General features: G+C 46.9%; 1 protein-coding gene across 5 annotated transcripts in view; it reads left to right on the top strand.

Annotated features, from left to right (window-relative positions):
* Positions 1-9,801, top strand: part of KAT14 (lysine acetyltransferase 14) — a gene marked incomplete at its 5' end in the record, with an annotated part of 41,665 nt that extends 31,864 nt beyond the window's left edge. For 2 of the 5 annotated variants that reach the window (XM_079719255.1, XM_079719254.1), the window contains 4 exons: positions 3,906-4,042; positions 5,013-5,122; positions 6,671-6,861; positions 8,824-9,801. In XM_079719255.1, coding sequence (XP_079575381.1) covers positions 3,906-4,042; positions 5,013-5,122; positions 6,671-6,861; positions 8,824-8,997 — 612 coding nt within the window. In that variant the 3' untranslated portion in view covers positions 8,998-9,801. Of the gene's footprint in view, positions 1-3,905; positions 4,043-4,946; positions 5,123-6,670; positions 6,862-8,823 lie in introns of all 5 variants that reach the window. The other 3 variants (XM_079719253.1, XM_079719252.1, XM_079719256.1) reach the window with 2 other exon arrangements.
* Positions 9,802-16,808: the final 7,007 nt, after the last annotated feature.

Below are 16,808 nucleotides of genomic sequence, written 5' to 3'. Positions count from 1 at the left end.
GGCACGAACCCATGTCCCCTGCATCGGCAGGCGGACTCTCAACCACTGCGCCACCAGGGAAGCCCTGCTACAGTGGTTTTGATCTTAGCATTTCTTCTTTATACTTTCTTAGAAATTCCATCTCTGCTTAAATTACCCATCTGTTCTTTCATGTCCTCTACTTTGTCCATTAGAGCCTTTAACATGCTAATCATAGTTATTCCCGGTTCAGTAATTCCAACATCTCTGCCATATCTGAGTCTGGTTCTGATGCTTCTGTCTCTTCAAACTGTGTTTTTGCCTTTTAGCTTGCCTTGTAATTTTTTGTTGACAACCAAGGATGGTGTCCTGGGTACAAGGCACTGTGGGAATAGGCCGTTCGTGATGTGGTGGGGAGGTGTTCTACAGTGCTCGGATTGGTCCTCGGTCTCTAAGTGAGCGTGTGCCCCTGGGCTGAGACTCCACAAGGGCTTCTCAGTTTTCCTTCCCAGTTAGGTGGGACAGGGTGGCTAGAGGGGGCAGGGACTGGCTATTCCCTTCCCTCAGGTAGGTTAGGCTCTGGCAGAGTAGTTTCGCCTGAGGGCATCCTTGTTAAGGAGCAGAGACACCCTGACAGTTCAAAATGAGCCGCTGCCAGTGGCAGCAGGAGGGGATTTTTCTTTGATCTTCGCAGTGAGCACCTGGTAGAGCCTGCTAGAGGTAAAACTCACGCAAGTGCGGGGCCTCCCTGGTCTCTGTTCTCTCAGACTTGTCCCCGCTGAGCCTCCAGCAGTTCATCGTTTGCAGGTAAGGTTTTCCCCTCCCAGCACTGCTTCCCGAGGCTTCTTACTCCAGTAGGTTGTGAACCTCTGTATCCACTTGTCTGTCTCCAGTCTGCGAGGCAGCGGTTTGCCCTGTGACCTTACTTCTCTGATGGGTCGGAGAAGAGTTGTTGATTTTCAGCTTGTTCAGCCTTTTCCTTGTTATGGTGGAGTGAGGACTTCCGAGCTCCTTACATGCAGGACTGGAACCCGAAGGGAAACTCATGCTTCTTTATTTTGGGAAATTCCTCATCATGCTCTTTAAATACATTCCTCCTTTATTTTTTTCCTCCCCTTCTGGACTCCTAATATGAATGTTGACGCCATTACTTCTTTATCTCTTCATTTGGTTTTTTGAAGAGACCTATCCTTAACATTGTTTGTTGAGTGCTTACAGGCAGACCTCAGAGATATTTCGGGTTCAGTTCCAGACCACTTCATTAAAGCAAACATTGCAACAGGGAGAGTCACGTGAATATTTTGGTTTCCCAATGCATGTAAAAGTTATGTTTACAGTATAGTGTAGTCTATCAAGTGTGTAATAGTATTATCTCTAAAACTCCAATATATATACCTTAATTAAAAGGTCCGGGCTTCCCTGGTGGCGCAGTGGTTGAGAGTCTGCCTGCTAATGCAGGAGACACGGGTTCGAGCCCTGGTCTGGGAGGATCCCACATGCCGCGGAACAGCTGGGCCCGTGAGCCACGGCTACTGAGCCTGCGCGTCTGGAGACTGTGCTCCGCAACAAGAGAGGCCGTGATAGTGAGAGGCCCGCGCACCGTGATGAGGAGTGGCCCCCCGCTTGCCACAACTGGAGAAAGCCCTCATGCACAGAAACGAAGACCCAACACAGCAAAAATAAATTAATTAATTAATAAACTCCTACCCCCAACATCTTCTTTTAAAAAAAAAAAAAAAGGTCCTGTATTCCTGGGGCTCCCCTGGAGGTGCAGTGGTCAAGAATCCACCTGCCAATGCAGGGGACACAGGTTCGAGCCCTGGTGCAGGGCTAAGCCCGTGTGCCTAGAGCCTGTGCTCTGTAAGAAGAGAAGCCGCTGCAATGAGAAGCCTGTGCACCGCAACAAAGAGTAGCCCCCGCTTGCCACAAATAGAGAAAAGCCTTCATGGAGCAACGAAGACCCAATGCAGCCAAAAATAAAAAGAAATAAAAGAAATAAATTTATTCTTTTTTTAAAAAGATACTTTATTCCTACAAAATACTAACCATCATGTGAGCCTTCAGTGAGTTGTAATCTTTTTGCTGGTGGAGAGTCTTGCCTTGATGTTGATGGCTGTGGTCTGATCGTAGTGACTGTGGCAGTTTCGTAAAATCAGTCAACAGTGAAGTCTGCCTTATTGATTGACCCTTCCTTTCATGAACAGTTTCTCTGTAGCATGAAGTGCTGTTGGATAACATTTTATCCACAGTTGGAACTTCTTTCAAAATTGGAGTCAGTCGTCTTAAACCCTGCAGCTGCTGCTTTGTCAACTAAGTTGCAATATTCTAAGTCCTTTGTTGTCATTTCAACAGTTTTCACAGCACCTTCACCAGGAGTAGATTCTAGAGTAGTGTTCCAGGCAGAAGCTGAGGATGTTTAAACTGGTGTGGAAGCAAGGGAGAGGAAAGGGGTGGGGACTGTGCGCATCCAGGGCTTTCACAGACCTCACCTTCCCATTTAACCTGATGCTGTTTCATGGGCTCAGGGGCTGCTGTAATCTCTGCTGCATTACAAACCAGCCCAAAACTTAGTGGTTTAAAACAGTAACTATTTAATTCTTCTTCTGAGTCTGTGGGTTGACTGGCTCAGCTGGGTGTTCTCCTTCATGTGCTGAAGGAAGGGGCACCCTGTGGCTCCACTCAGCTGGGAGCTGGATCCTCCAGAGCCTGTCTCCGTGTGGCCGCCAACCCTTCAGTGGTTGCGCCTGGGCACCGAGGCAGCTGGGCTCGAGGAGGGAGGAAGTGGAAGCCGCCGGCTCCCTTATGGCCTGGGCTCAGAGGTCCCAGAATGTTACTTATGCCATGTTCTGACTGGTCCAGCCTGTCCCAGGCCTGCCAGATTCCAGGGAAGGGGACATTGACTCCACCTTTCCATATGGGGAGACACTTGTACCTTCAGGCACAAGAGGAAGCATTGGGCCATATTTGCAAACTGTTTACCACAACTTTGAATTTCACTTTGAAATGCAAAGTCCTGGAAGAATTTCAGAGTTGGCCTTTGAAAGTTTTGGTGTCCGGTTTGGGAAAGTAATCAGAGCAAATTATTAAGGAAAGAATTCTTGCTCTTCTTCCAACAAAGTTATTTTCTATGCTAAGAGCAAGCTGTTTCTACAAAAACAACTCAGGTTTCTAAACTTCATCCAACCCTTGGCACACCACTTTATAAATGTGCCTTTTAATCTTTCCATCTGAGCTCTTTGCTATAAAACCCTAATTGTCATGTTCTGTTACGACATGACCGAGGGCCCTGGAGCAGCAGTGTCTGGAGAGCAGACGTCTGCAGCCCTTCTATGGGGACATCCTCTGGAGGAGCAGGACTGCGTCCCCCTTGACCCTCCGGTCGGGCCTCTCCGCTCATGCTATGTTTTGGGGATGATAATCTGCATCAGTCCTACTTTTGTCAGATTTATTTGGTAGAGACATATTGTAATAGAGCCACATACAGATGCAGCAGTGATTGACCCCCACGCCCCTGTGATAACAGAGACCACTCATGAGACAGGAGGCCTGTGTGTGTTACCCCTCCCCCCTGATGCTTGGACTGGTGAACATTTGATGAGTGGATTGACTGTGCGTTTATAGACAACATGAAACCTGGAGAGGCTGTAAATCCAGGGATCAATTCTGCATTTCACCTGTCTAAATCTCTTTTTAAAATCTTTACAAAACTTTAAAAATTTTAAAATTATTTTGCTTTTAAACTGTTAAACCGGGATTAGTTTTTCATATCCATTTTTATGTAAAGGTACCTGTGAAGTTTGTATTGAACCTTGAGCTTTCCAGTTAAGTCCTGTGGAAAGACTTACTTTCTGACACATAAAAATGTTGTAAGTACTACTTATCTGTGGAAATTAAACCAATCCTTTGAGTAACTTTATTTTTATATAACTAGCATGTCTTTCTCATAGACTGCCTTGCCATCCAGGAAAGGATTTCGGCACCAGACCACGAAGTTTTTGTACCGTTTGGTGGGGTCAGAAGATATGGCTGTGGACCAGAGCATTGTCAGCCCTTACACTTCTCGGATCCTAAAGCCTTACATCAGGTATACAGAGAAGAGCTGTGATGTCACGTGTGTCGCGGGGAGTAATGTTTGTGGTTTTCAAGCCCTGTTCCCCCACTGGAGCGAATAAAGACCAAGATCTGTGAGCTGGCATCAGCAAGGACCGAGTCTGTGCTCTGTGTCCAGTCTCATCCTTGGCTTATTTCAACTGTACATTTTTGCAGAAAGGATGGTCCTTTGAAAGAAACATAAAAGGCAAGGATAAGTTAACTCTGTTAGATTTCATTATGATTATCATACTCATTGTTTTAAATTTCAAAGTTGTATATATATTTAGTCGTCTGTGAAATGAAAAAATGGGATGATGTCTCAGTCGGGCCTGTATGTGGACTGCTGATGCGTCTCCTTGTGTAGGCAGAGCCCTGGACGCCGAGCTGGCTGGAGAGGGCGCAGCGCTGGGCTGTGCATGATTGACAGTTGTCTCTGCTGACCACGCTTGCTCTGCAGCCCCCAGTCATGCGGTCCTCCTGGCACAGCCCTGCCCTCCTGGGCAGACATGGGGAAGCAGCATGCCAGCCTCCTCCACCTCCTGGTCCCCAGCTGTCCTGGCAGGGTTGGGCCTTCCTCTCCTGGGCTCTGTCCTGTGTCCCAGCACTCAGAGGGTTGAATTAGGATGCTGTTTCTGTTTCCCCATTCTGTTCATCAAGGCTCACCAGCACTAGTAGAGTTCCTGGCAGGTACTAAGGGGTTGGGTCTGACGAATGTTGATAGAACGAATTTTAAATTTCATACCAGAAAAGTACTGTAGCTGTTAAGTCAGCCGCCGTATAAAGTAGTGCAAATTAATTTAAAATTTCAAGCAGATCAAAGAGTTTTGTGAATCAAATGGCTGGGAATAATGGGTATTTTTCTTGACTTCAGTTTGTTTATTTTCTGGGTTCTGGAGGCGTGATTATGAAACAAAGCCACCCAAACTGCAGCTCCTGTCCCAGATTCGTTCCCACCTGCACAGGAGTGACCCTCACTGGACGCCAGAGCCGGACGCACCTCTTGATTACTGCTATGTCCGGCCAAATCACATCCCGACGATAAACTCCATGTGTCAGGAGTTTTTCTGGCCTGGTATGTTCTCCCCTCCCGAACTAGGCAGATCCATTTTCTGTGTCATTCATTTTAGCAGTTTTTAAAATTAGTGTATGTCATGTGACCCCCAAAACCTTACATGATTTCATTCAGTTTGTCTCTACTAACATAGAAATATTAAAATATAAACATCTCTTTCTTTCCTAAGGTCAAGAAGAAGCCAGCAGTTAAAGTAATAAACAGTGTTTTTGTCTGTTCCTCTTCCCTGTTTGTCTCTGGCTCCAGAATAAATGATTCACCCTGTTTTGCTTCCACATGTGTCTAGATCCCAGGTAATGTCCATCAGTACCACACAGGCTGGTAGCTTGGGCGTATTTGGACACTTGTGATTTTTGCTTAATAATTCTGTGTGCTTTCTTTATTTAGCTGGTCCTTTTGAGAGTGTTAGCACAGCCAAAAGTTGTTTTTATTTATTTATTTTTATTAATTAATTAATTTATTTCTGGCTGTGTTGGGTCCTTGTTGCCGCGTGCGGGCTGCTCTTCATTATGGTGCGTGGGCTTCTCTTCATTATGGTGCGTGGGCTTCTCATTGCAGTGGCTTCTCTTGTTGCAGAGCACAGGCTCTAGGTGTGTGGGCTTCAGTAGTTGTGGCACACGGGCTCGGCGACATGTAGGATCTTCCTGGACCAGGGCTCGAACCCGTGTCCCCTGCATTGGCAGGCAGATTCTTAACCACTGCGCCACCAGGGAAGTCCCAAAAGTTGTTTTTAAAAAGCCAAATACCCCAACCACAGACTTTGAAAACAAGAATAAATCCAATGTGATTCGTGATTTTATCCACCTTAACATATTGTCTCTGAAGCCATCGATCAAAGGAACACAGTTTCATTGCTAAATATAAACACGTTCTTTTTGGATCTGTTTTACTGCACTGCTTTGGAATGTAAAGGAAATAATACGTGTCTTCTAGGAGCTGGATGAGATTTTGTCAGGATGTCACAGTGCACGTGGTGGGGGCTGGGATGGGGCTGAAAAGAGCAATTCTGGGAGTGTCTGCTACTTCCTGCCCCTACACTGGGTGCCTTCCAAACGTCAAACATGGAGTTATGTTATATTTTACTCCTTTATTGTAAAATGTGGCATTTGTACTAAAGAGCTTGTCAGTTGTCTGTGTACGGGCGGTCTCGGGATCTTTCCTCAGCCCCCTGGGGTCTGGGTATCTCTCATCTTACCCAAGGCAGATACCGAGGCGGGGCGCTTAGGGATGCGCCAGCTGGCACTCGCGGCCCCGGAGGCCGAGTGCGACGCTAGGTGCGTCCAGTTCTGAGTTTGTGTGCTCTCTCCTACCCACCCTGTCCTGCTTCTCTTCTTTTAACATATGTACGTAGACCAGGCGATGCTAATTTTGATATTTTCTAAAATTCACTTTTTTATTTTTATGATCTGAATGTGTGGTGTCTATGGTAATGTCTCTGTCTCCAGTTTGGGTGTTTTAGCACGCAGATGCAGCTGAAAGCACAGACTGAGTGGCCTGTTGCTCACTAGCCCCCAAGCCCGGGCTGACCCTGCTGGCCTCTCTCCGTAGGTGTTGACCTGTCCGAGTGCCTGCAGTACCCAGACTTCAGCGTCGTCGTCCTCTATAAGAAAGTCATCATTGCCTTTGGCTTCATGGTCCCCGATGTGAAGTACAACGAAGCGTACATTTCATTTCTGTTTGTCCATCCTGAGTGGAGAAGAGCAGGGATTGCGACTTTCATGATTTATCATCTGATTCAGGTATGTTGTCTCTGCTCACTGTCTGCCCACCTGCCTCTGGGCTTCCTTGAAAGGCTTGGAGGAGGAGGCGGCCAGTGCCAGGCAACGCCAGTGAAGAGGAGCCGGTCTGTGTCGCTCACGAGGTTATTAACACCCAGAGAGAAGCCTTCACCCCCTAAGAGAGGGTCACTCCTCAGACCCAGGTTTCAAAGAAATCAGTTTGTGAACATGTGTAGTAAATGAAGTGAGGAAAGTCCCACAAGTGGGAGCCTAAAGCACTTGTACCGTCCATATCGTAACTGCTGCTGCTCTTGCAATCACCACCGCGGTGACTGAGAAGTGGAAGTGAGAAGTGACTTTTAGTTCTTAAGTATTTTTAAACATTTTAGCCAAACTATCAATCAGTGGTATGTGCATTCTGTTAATGCTGCTTGTTTTTAATTTTACTGTTGCTGTGAACCTTCTCAGTAATTCATCCTTTGATATATCTGTATCACCTTTGAGGAAAATAGACCATATATTTATATACTAACACCAGAAAAACATGCAAGGATTTTTTTTTCCCCCAGAATTTATCTGGTAGCTTATTGAGAAACCACTGGGTATGGAGCATTGTGTGTCACGTAGGCAAGATTCTTTTTAAATAGAAGATGGAGATGATTCAGTGTTTTTTTTTTTCCAGTTTTTAATGAAACTTGCTCAATAATTCCCAGGTGTTGGTGAGAACCTTGAGAACCCTCTATCGAGGAATTGCGTTCTCCTCTCCTCTCTTGGCAGTTAGTGTGAGGCTGTCTCCATTATCCCCACCGCACCCCGCCTTCACCCACCCCGTACGCAGGGCCGACCTCCCCCTGTCCACCCTCTCCTGGCAGGATGGCCATGGGCTTCAGCCTCCTCCTTCACCAGCAAGGGCCAGTGGATGGGGCAGGGGTGATGTTCTGGTGGCACACTCGGTCCTTACTGAGCCTCCCTGGCTGGGAGGAGGAGTGTCCGTCTTTGTATGTGGGTGCCTGGCCCCCGGCCAGACCATAAACCCCGGCCCAGACACAGTACCACCCAGATGGTCAGCTGTGCTCGGCGACGGCGCTGCTGGGACTGTGCCAACTTGCAGCGTAAAGAGGACTATCGTCCTTGGTGTGCTTGTAGTTCTTTCTTCTCCTAAAAATGCCTCTGGATGCAGAATGTGAGGGAAGCAGGGAAGAGAAGGTATCTGTCTGCCTTTGACCTGGGATTGTAAAATCTCGGGAACTCATCAAGTCCAGGATCTCAGTGCCTCCTCATTAAAGAGCAAGTTCTGAATTTATGTGACTTTCGGGGTACTTTCTTTTGTGCAGCTAATTAAAGAATCTAAGAACTTGCCTAGGCTTGACAGAGCAAGCATCACTCTTTTCCCCTAGGATTAGGCCCATGCTAAATGCAGACACCTCAGTTCTGAGAAGTTTGGGAGTGACGAGAGAGTGTCTTTGGGATTCCGAATGTCTGTATAAGGTATTCAAGTTGTATAATTAAACAGAAGTCTTAATAGTTCATATCTGGCTACATAATTTAACATATTTTCTAGAAGGTCTAGGCAGGGAATTTTTACGATTCCCTTGCAGGATGATGTCTAGTTTTTAAAAGCAGAATGTCTCGTCTTGTCCTCTGTTTCTTCAAGATTGTTGTGATGTTGGTATTGATATGCTTGATGTATTTAAATGCAACTGAATATAAAACAATTGACAGTGAAATATCCCTGTTGGCTCTTTGCTCCAAAGAGAAAAAGGACACACCCAGCTTACCGTCTGTTTCCTTGGTCTTGAACGTTTTGGTGGCGGCAGAGAAGGGTCAGGTTTCCTGCTGTTGCTGGTGCTGCAGTGTCTCAGCTTCAGGCCCCAGTGTCTCTGGTTTCTGTAACTGACTGCCTACACTTAAAAGTTACTTCAGCCACTCCTTTTCCCTCCGGCTTTTTTGTTTTCACCTTGTGTTTTTCCACTCTCTCGGCAGACCTGCATGGGCAAGGACGTAACCCTTCACGTCTCAGCGAGCAACCCTGCCATGCTGCTCTACCAGAAGTTTGGATTCAAGACTGAAGAATATGTCTTAGATTTTTACGATAAATATTACCCCTTGGAGAGCGCGGAGTGTAAACACGCGTTCTTCCTGCGGCTGCGACGCTGATGTGAGTGCACCCCTTCACAGAGGGCACACATGCTCGCAGAGAAGGGCCGTCAGTAGACCCCCCAGCGGCAGGTGCTCGCTTCACCGCGGGTTCTGATCTCAGCTGAGCCGAGAGCGGCGTGGGCAGTGGCGTCAGTAGTGGACGCCCCTTCGGCTGAGTCGCTGTCCAGCCTTTTCTGGACAGGCCTTTGCCCACACCTTGGACTCCACGGTCAACTAAGACTGGCAGGTGCGCTGTCCTTTGCCCGACAGCCTGTTGAGCCAGGAAGGTCCAGACTGATGTTCTTGGGGAGAGAGATTCTGTCCCGTTTAAAGTGTGAGAAATGTGATTGCGGTTAAGGGTTCCTGCGGTGCTTCCTTCAGAGGCACCGTGCTGTCCTGGGGTGGTGAGATGATCACACGGGGGATGCCAGCCCGTCCCAGCCTGGCTGTGCTGTCACTGAAGCCAGGGGGACCCCTCGGGCACTCGCTGACTTTGGTTATGGTGTTCGTGTGTGACGTCGCCTCAGCTGTGCCCCTGTGAGCATCCCCCACCGGGGCCGTGGCCTGGGAGGCGGGATCCCGTTCTCCCCTCCTGTGGCTGGAGTAGCTGAGTGGCCTGGCATTTCAGTTGTGCCCCCGGATGGAGGCGAGCGGCGGTGGGAGGGGAGCTGGCCATGGACGGTCCCGTCTTGTCTGCAGAACAAGGCTGTTGGTGGGTTTGTGAGTGTTGGAGCTGGACTGTCAGGTGTTTTTGGATTTAGCAGGAACATTTCCAGAAGTATCCGATGTTCTCAAATAAAAATCTTTCCTTGTGACAACCCATGGCCAGAGCTTCAGTCTCATCAGTTTGCTTTCAAACTCTTTTTAATTAAGAGCAGTACTTACCTTTTGGGGACATGAATCCCTTTGAGAATCCAAAAAAGGCTGAACACTCTAGAAAACTCGGCATGTTTAAAAGTTTGCATTGGTAGTCCGTGGACCACAGGCATCTCTGTTCTGGAGGCTGTGCTTAGAGGGAGCCTGAATCCCTTCGTTCCAGGGGAATGTGTGTCACCCCCGCAGGAAGAGTCTGCAGCTGTCCTGTTGCTTATCTCTGTTAACCTGGCTGGGATCGGGGCTGCCTTTCCCCTCGCCAGCATGAGGCCCCGGGCTGGACATGCGGAGTCACTCAGGTGCCAGGATCAAAGCAGCGATGGTCAGCCTCCGAAAAGGAGTCTTCTGGGCTCCTCCTCACCCTCTCCCCTTCCAGAGGGTCAAAACCAGCATTTCCGAACCTGACCCTGCGGGGACCCCCAACAGGCTGGGAGGGGCCAGCTGTCACCTGCCGCCTGCTTGGCCTTTAAGGTTTAGGTTCTTAAGATTACAGGTATGTTATATTCTACTATCTGAGTGTGTCTGTTTTATGGCTAAAGTGATGGATTTTTTTCACCCCAGAGCTCGAGGAAGAGCTGACACTCGGGGGAGACGGACGGTTTGAGCCCTGGCCCGTACGCGCCCCGGGTGTGTGTGTGTCCACGGACCTGCCCTCTCAATACTTTCCTCTGCAGTGAAACTCCAGGGCTTCAAGACAGACCAATCTGCACTCTGAGTGACACCTTATAATTCGTGTCATTTTGAGAGAGAATTTCCAGGTGAGGGTGAGTGGCGGCTGAAAAGCAGATATACTGCTCGTATGTTCACGTTTGGCCAAAATGTCTAGTATTCTAGTTAAAGTGAATGTGGCTAAAGGCTACATTAAATCAAAGGTATGTCTAGCAAAAGGCAGTGGGCTCCAAGTGGGATGGAAAACAAAGACCTGATCTCAGAGGATATCAGGAAAAACAAGAATTGCTGGCAAGTGGGGCCTCTGGGGCGTAAGCCTGAGGCGGGGCCTCCTGTCTGTGCCACTGGCTGCCCTGAGCAGCACCCAGCACCCAGCACCCAGCCCAGTGGGCTCAGGGGTAGGCAGTGTTGAGCAGACAAGGTACAAGGTGCTAAGAGTAGGAAAAACGTCAGTGCCGTTCCTGAGCTCTGAATTCTCCCAGCGACTCCATGAGGTGGTCGTACCGTTGCCTCAATTTTAGGGAAGAGAAAGTGGGCTTGAGAGGATGAGTAAGTCCGTGCCAGGGCGCACAGACAGAAAGCAGAGGACAGGACCCAAGTCCTGGCACCGGCCCCTCCCTGCCTGCGGGGTGTGTGACGTTGGGGAGGAACTCTCCCCGGGGCCTAAGGCCCCTGGACCCTGACAGGCGGCCTGGATTCAGAGCTGATTCACTTCCCACTCTGACCTTCCATGTTTTCCCTGCTGGGCTCCCAGGTCAGGGTCTGTGGTCATGTGCAAAGGCAGGTATGTGTGAGTGTGAATGTTTTTTGGGGGGAGGGGCCTGAAGCTTCATCAGACGTTTAGAAGGGTGTGTGAGCCAAAAAGCGGTAACAAGCCCTGTTCAAACTGGAGGGAAGACCTTTCTGGAGCCAGCTGGATGGTTGGAAGAAAGGTTCAGAAGGAATGACTCACCAAATAGTATCTTAGAAATGTTTTATTTTAATTTTGACATAATTTTATTCTTGACAGAAAAGTTACAGAAGAGTACAAAGAATTCCCAGGTACCCTTCATCCCAGTTCCCTAAATGTTAACATTTCACACGTTTGTGCCCCCTGTACACATACGTGTGTGTGCACCTGCACACTTTTTTCTGAACCACTTAAAAGTAAGTTGCAGATACTGTGCCCACTTTACCCTTAATAAAAGCTAGGAATGTTCTTACCTAACTGCTGTACAGTGACAAAATCAGGGAAGTTAACCTTGATCTCTTGCTGTTCATGTACAGACCTAATTCACATTTCACTGATTGTCCGAATACTGCCCTTTATAGCAAAAGAAGATCAAGACTGCATGTTGCATTCAGTTGTCAGGCTCCTTTTGTCTCCCGTGATCAGGAACCGTCCCCAAGTCTTTGTGAATGTGGACATTTCTGAAGTATCCTAGGGCTCGCTGGTTTGCAGTGTCCCAGGATTCGGGGGCATCTGCTCTTTGCTCCTGTTCAGGTTCTGTAGGCACTCGGGCAGGAATACCATGGACATCAGTCCCGTTTCTGGCAAGTTAACTTTGAGTTAAGGCAAGCAGGGTTCACTTCGCAAGTACGTGTCTTACGGAGAGGTTCACTGAGGATATGTCAGTACCCTGCTGCTCAGACTTTGCGCCCCTGGTCTTAGTATCCAGACAGTGGCGTCGTAGCCTTCTAGGTTCATATCTCCTTGAGGAAGCGGCTTTTAGAGTGGGTTCCGCAGTGGCCTGAGCTTAAGCGAGGGCCTGCCTGTCACCCTTCAGTAAGATGCCGGCAAGAGCTCCTGCCTCCCCAGGGGCACAGCAGGGTGTCCTGGGCAGGTGGGCCGGGCACTCAGTGTTACAGGTGGCACTTCTCAACACTTCTCACCAGGACTTCTCTGATGACCTAGAGGCCAAAGGATGTCTGTGTTACCTAGTGCTACGTAAGGAACCACCACAAACTCTAGCCACTTAACACCATAGCAGTTTCTTTTCTCTTGGGATTCTGAGGGTTTTCTGGATGGTTCTCTCCATGTGGTGCTGGCTGGGGCACTGGGGCAGCCCCTGTCATCTGGGAGCTCAGCTGGGGTGCTGGCCGGGGGGCTTCAGTTCTCTTCCCGCCTCCCCTTGGGACTGCTTACACCACCTCATGGCGAGGTAGCTGGGTTCCAAGAAGGAACATTCTTCCAACTTTCCAGGAAGACAGACCCCACTGCAAGTGCTCCTCAAGCCTCTGCTTGCATCGTGCTTACTGCTGACCCATCAGCCGGAGCCAGTGACGTGGCCGAACTCCTAGACCATGCCGGAGGGAGCTCTTCACAAGGACAAATACTGGGATATGTGGTTCCTGAGGGGAGGGGGGTGGTGAGCACCAAAGTATAGTCAACCACAAGGGTCATTGTGGAAAAGGCTGTGAAGTTGTGACACCTAGAGGGCAGCTGCCCAGCTGGGAATTGTTCCCCTTTGGGGCAGCTGGGTGGGCTGTAGCTGGTAGACACCTCATCCATGCTAGGAAGGCAGTGAGGGCATTCCTCATGGCCAGAGTGCATGCAGAAGCTCTAGGTGGCCACGGTTTTTTGTTTTTTGTTTTGTTTGTGGGCCAGTCTGTAGAAACAGGAAGGGTTGAGACAGTTTCAGATAGATTTCTGGTGAGGCCTCTCCCTGAGGCTGGCTGAGGCTCCCCCCTCAGGATTGGGGTAGGCTTCCCCTTACATCCATCCCATTTTATAGTAAATCATCCCTCCTTCCTTTTAAAGTTTTATGGAGGTGTAATTTGCATACTATAAAGTTCACCAATTTTAAGTGTACAGTTCAGGTTTTTAATAGATTTATGGAGTTATCACTCAATCCAGTTGTAGAACATGGGGCCAGAGAGGCCCCTGGTGCTCATTTGCAGTCAGTCCCCACTCCTGCCCCAGCCCGGACAACCACCAGTCTGTTTTCTGTCCCTATAGATTTGCCTTTTCTAGACGTTACGTGTCAAATGACCCTTTTTGCTTTACTTCACGTTGGCTTGTTACCAGCTACCGGAGAGGTTACTCTAACCCAGCAGAGCCCATTGCTTTAGATATTTTGGTATAAATCCTTTTGTCTTATGCACATACATAGGCCCTTGCATATGTCATTTTTTTTCATATACTAGTTTTTTAAAATGAACTGTGATCATATTGTATATCTTGTTCTATAAGATACACGACTTTGGGGGTTTTTTTTTTTTAGGTGGTCACAAATAACATTCCACGTTGTCATATGTTCTAAAAAATCATATATGATAGAATTATATTTTGTTATAGTCATGTACCATAGTTTAACAAATACCCCTGTTTCCAAATAATGCAATCATATGAACAGGCTAAAGCACAAAAATCACACGGTCATATCATATGATACATGACAGAATCCAATACCCATTTATGATAAAAATTCTCAGCAAAGTAGGAATAGAGGGGAACTTCCTCAACTTGATAAAGGACTTATGCAAAAAACCTACATCTAAACATCATACTTAACGGTGAGAAACTAGAATACTTAGAAACTAGAAGACCTCCATCTAAGATGGAACAAGACAAGGGTGTCCTCTCTCACCACTCCTTTTAACATCGTACTAGCTAATGGAAGTTCTAGCTAATGCAAGAAAATGAAATAAAAGGTATACAGATAGGGAAGGACGATATAAAACTGTTTGTATGCAGATGACCTGCTTGCCTATGTAGAGAATCTGAAAGAATTGATAAAAAGTTGACCCCAGGGCTTCCCTGGTGGTGCAGTGGTTGAGAGTCCGCCTGCCGATGCAGGGGACACAGGTTCATGCCCTGGTCCGGGAAGATCCCACATGCCGTGGAGCGGCTGGCCCGTGAGCCGTGGCCGCTGAGCCTGCGCATCCGGAGCCTGTGCTCCACAATGGGAGAGGCCACAACGGTGAGAGGCCCGCATACCGCAAAAAAAAAAAAAAAAAAAAAAAAAAAGTTGACCCCAAAATGGAACTAACAGGTGAATAGCAAGATTACAGGATATGAGGTTATTTATACAAAAGTCAGTAACTTTCCTATATGCCAGCAATGAATTAGTGGAATTTGAAATTTAAAACAATACCATTTACATTAGCAGGTATAAATCTAACAAAATATGTACAAGATCTATATGAGGGAAACTACAAAACTCTGATGAAAGAAATCGAAGAACTAAGTAAATGCGGCAATGTTCCATATTTATGCACAGGAGGACTCAACATTGTCAAGATGTCATTTCTTGCCAGCTTGATCTATAGATTCAAAGCAATTTCAGTCAAAATCCCAGCAAGTTATTGTGTGGATATTGACAAACTGATTTTAAAGTTTATAACCAAAAGACCCAGAAAAGCCAACACAATATTGAGGGAAAAGAACGAAATTGGAGGACTGACACTACTCAACTTTGAGACATACTATAAAGCTACAGTAATCAAGACACTGGTATTGGTGGAAGAACAGATAGCTAGATAAATGGAACAGAACAGGGAGCCCGGAAATAGACTTCCATAAGTATAGCCAACTGATCTTTGACAACGAAACAAAGGCTATACAGTGGAGAAAACAATCTTTTAAACAGTAATGGAACAGCTAGGTATCCACGTGCAAAAAAAAAAAAAAAAGGAATCTAGACACAGATCTTACATCCTTCACAAAAATTAACTCAAAATGGATCATATAAAACTGCTAACATAGGAAAAAATCTAAATGACCTAGGGTATGGTGATGACTTTTTTGCTACAACATGAAATGTTACCAAGCCAAAACTTGGGTCCACTCGCCGGCGTGGAGTAAAGCCAAACAACTGACACCAGGTTGTGGTGAAAGAAAGAGCAGCATTTATTGCAGGGTGCTCTGTACAAGGAATCCGGGACAGCTAATGCTCAAAGCACACGAACTCCTCGATGGTTTTCAGTGAAGCATTTTGAGAGGTAAGGTGAGGGAAGGGAGTCCCAGGGTAAGTGATCAGCTCTGATTGGCTGATGGTGAGGTCACAGGGTGGTGTCACAGGGGTTCACATGATCAGTCTTTAGGCTGTAGTAGGTCTGGGGGGCTATGTACTCATAGTCATCAAGTAGTTAACCTCTTCTATCTAGTGGGGGTTTTGGCATCTGTAGAACAACTCAGGAAATGTGCATCAGGTACTATTATTTAGGTACTTCAGAGGGGAGCTGAAGCAGAGGATGTGGGAGGAGGGGTCTGTCCCAGGGAAGACCCCTTAGGGTCCTGGTTGGTTCTACAAAGGCACAATCCATGAAAGAAAGATTTTCTAAGCTGGACTTCATTAAAATTAAAACTTCTGCTGTGTGAAAGGATACTGTCAAGAAATTAAGACAAGCCACGAACTGAGAGAAAATCTTTGCAAAGCACACATCTGATAAAGGACTGTTATCCAAAATGTACAGAGAAGACTTAAAACTCAATAATAAGAAAATGAACAACCTGATTTTTAAACAGGCAAAACACCTAAACAGACACTTCACCAAAGAAGATAACACGGAGAGCAAACAAGCATGTGAAAAAATGTTCCACATCATGTTATCAGGGAAACGCAAATGAAAACAATGAGATGCTACTACACATCTATTAGAATGGCTCAAATCCACCACTCTGACAACACCAAATGCTGGTGAGGATGTGAAGCAACAGGAACTCTCATTCATTGCTGGTGAGAAGGCGAAATGGTACAGCTGCTTCGGAAGGCAGTTTGGCAGTATCTTACAAAAATAGGCGTACGTACTCTATCACGTGATCCAACAATCACACTCCTCATATTTACCCAAATGATGTTAAAATGTATGTCTATACACAGACCTGCACATGAACCTTTTTTCATAATTGCCAAAACTTGGAGGCAACCAAGATGTCTTTCATCAGGTGAATGAATAAACTGGTATGTCCAGAAAACAGAATATTTTTCAGCACTAAAAAGAAACAAGTTATCAAGCGTGAAAAAACATGGAGGAACCTTAAATGCATATTACTAAGTGAAATAAACCAGTCTGGAAAGGCTGCTTGCTGTCTGATGCCAATTATATGACATTCTGGAAAAGGTAAAACTGTGGAGACAGGGAAAGGATCAGATTCTGGGGTTTAGGGAGGGAGGGTGGGATTATTAACAGGCAGAACACAGAGGATTTTTAGGGCGGTGAAAATACTCTGTGATAGTATAATAGTATAACAATGGATATATGTCATTATTCATTTGTCCAAACCCATAGTATGCACAACACCAAGGATGAACTGTAATGTAAACTGTGGAGTTTGGATGACAGTGATGTGTCCGTGTAGGTTC

The sequence above is a fragment of the Hyperoodon ampullatus genome, assembly GCF_949752795.1.
Source record: "Hyperoodon ampullatus genome assembly, chromosome: 14".
Classification (NCBI taxonomy): Eukaryota; Metazoa; Chordata; class Mammalia; order Artiodactyla; family Ziphiidae; genus Hyperoodon; species Hyperoodon ampullatus.
Note: the sequence above shows the minus strand (reverse complement) of the source record. Positions and strands in the feature narration are given on the sequence as shown.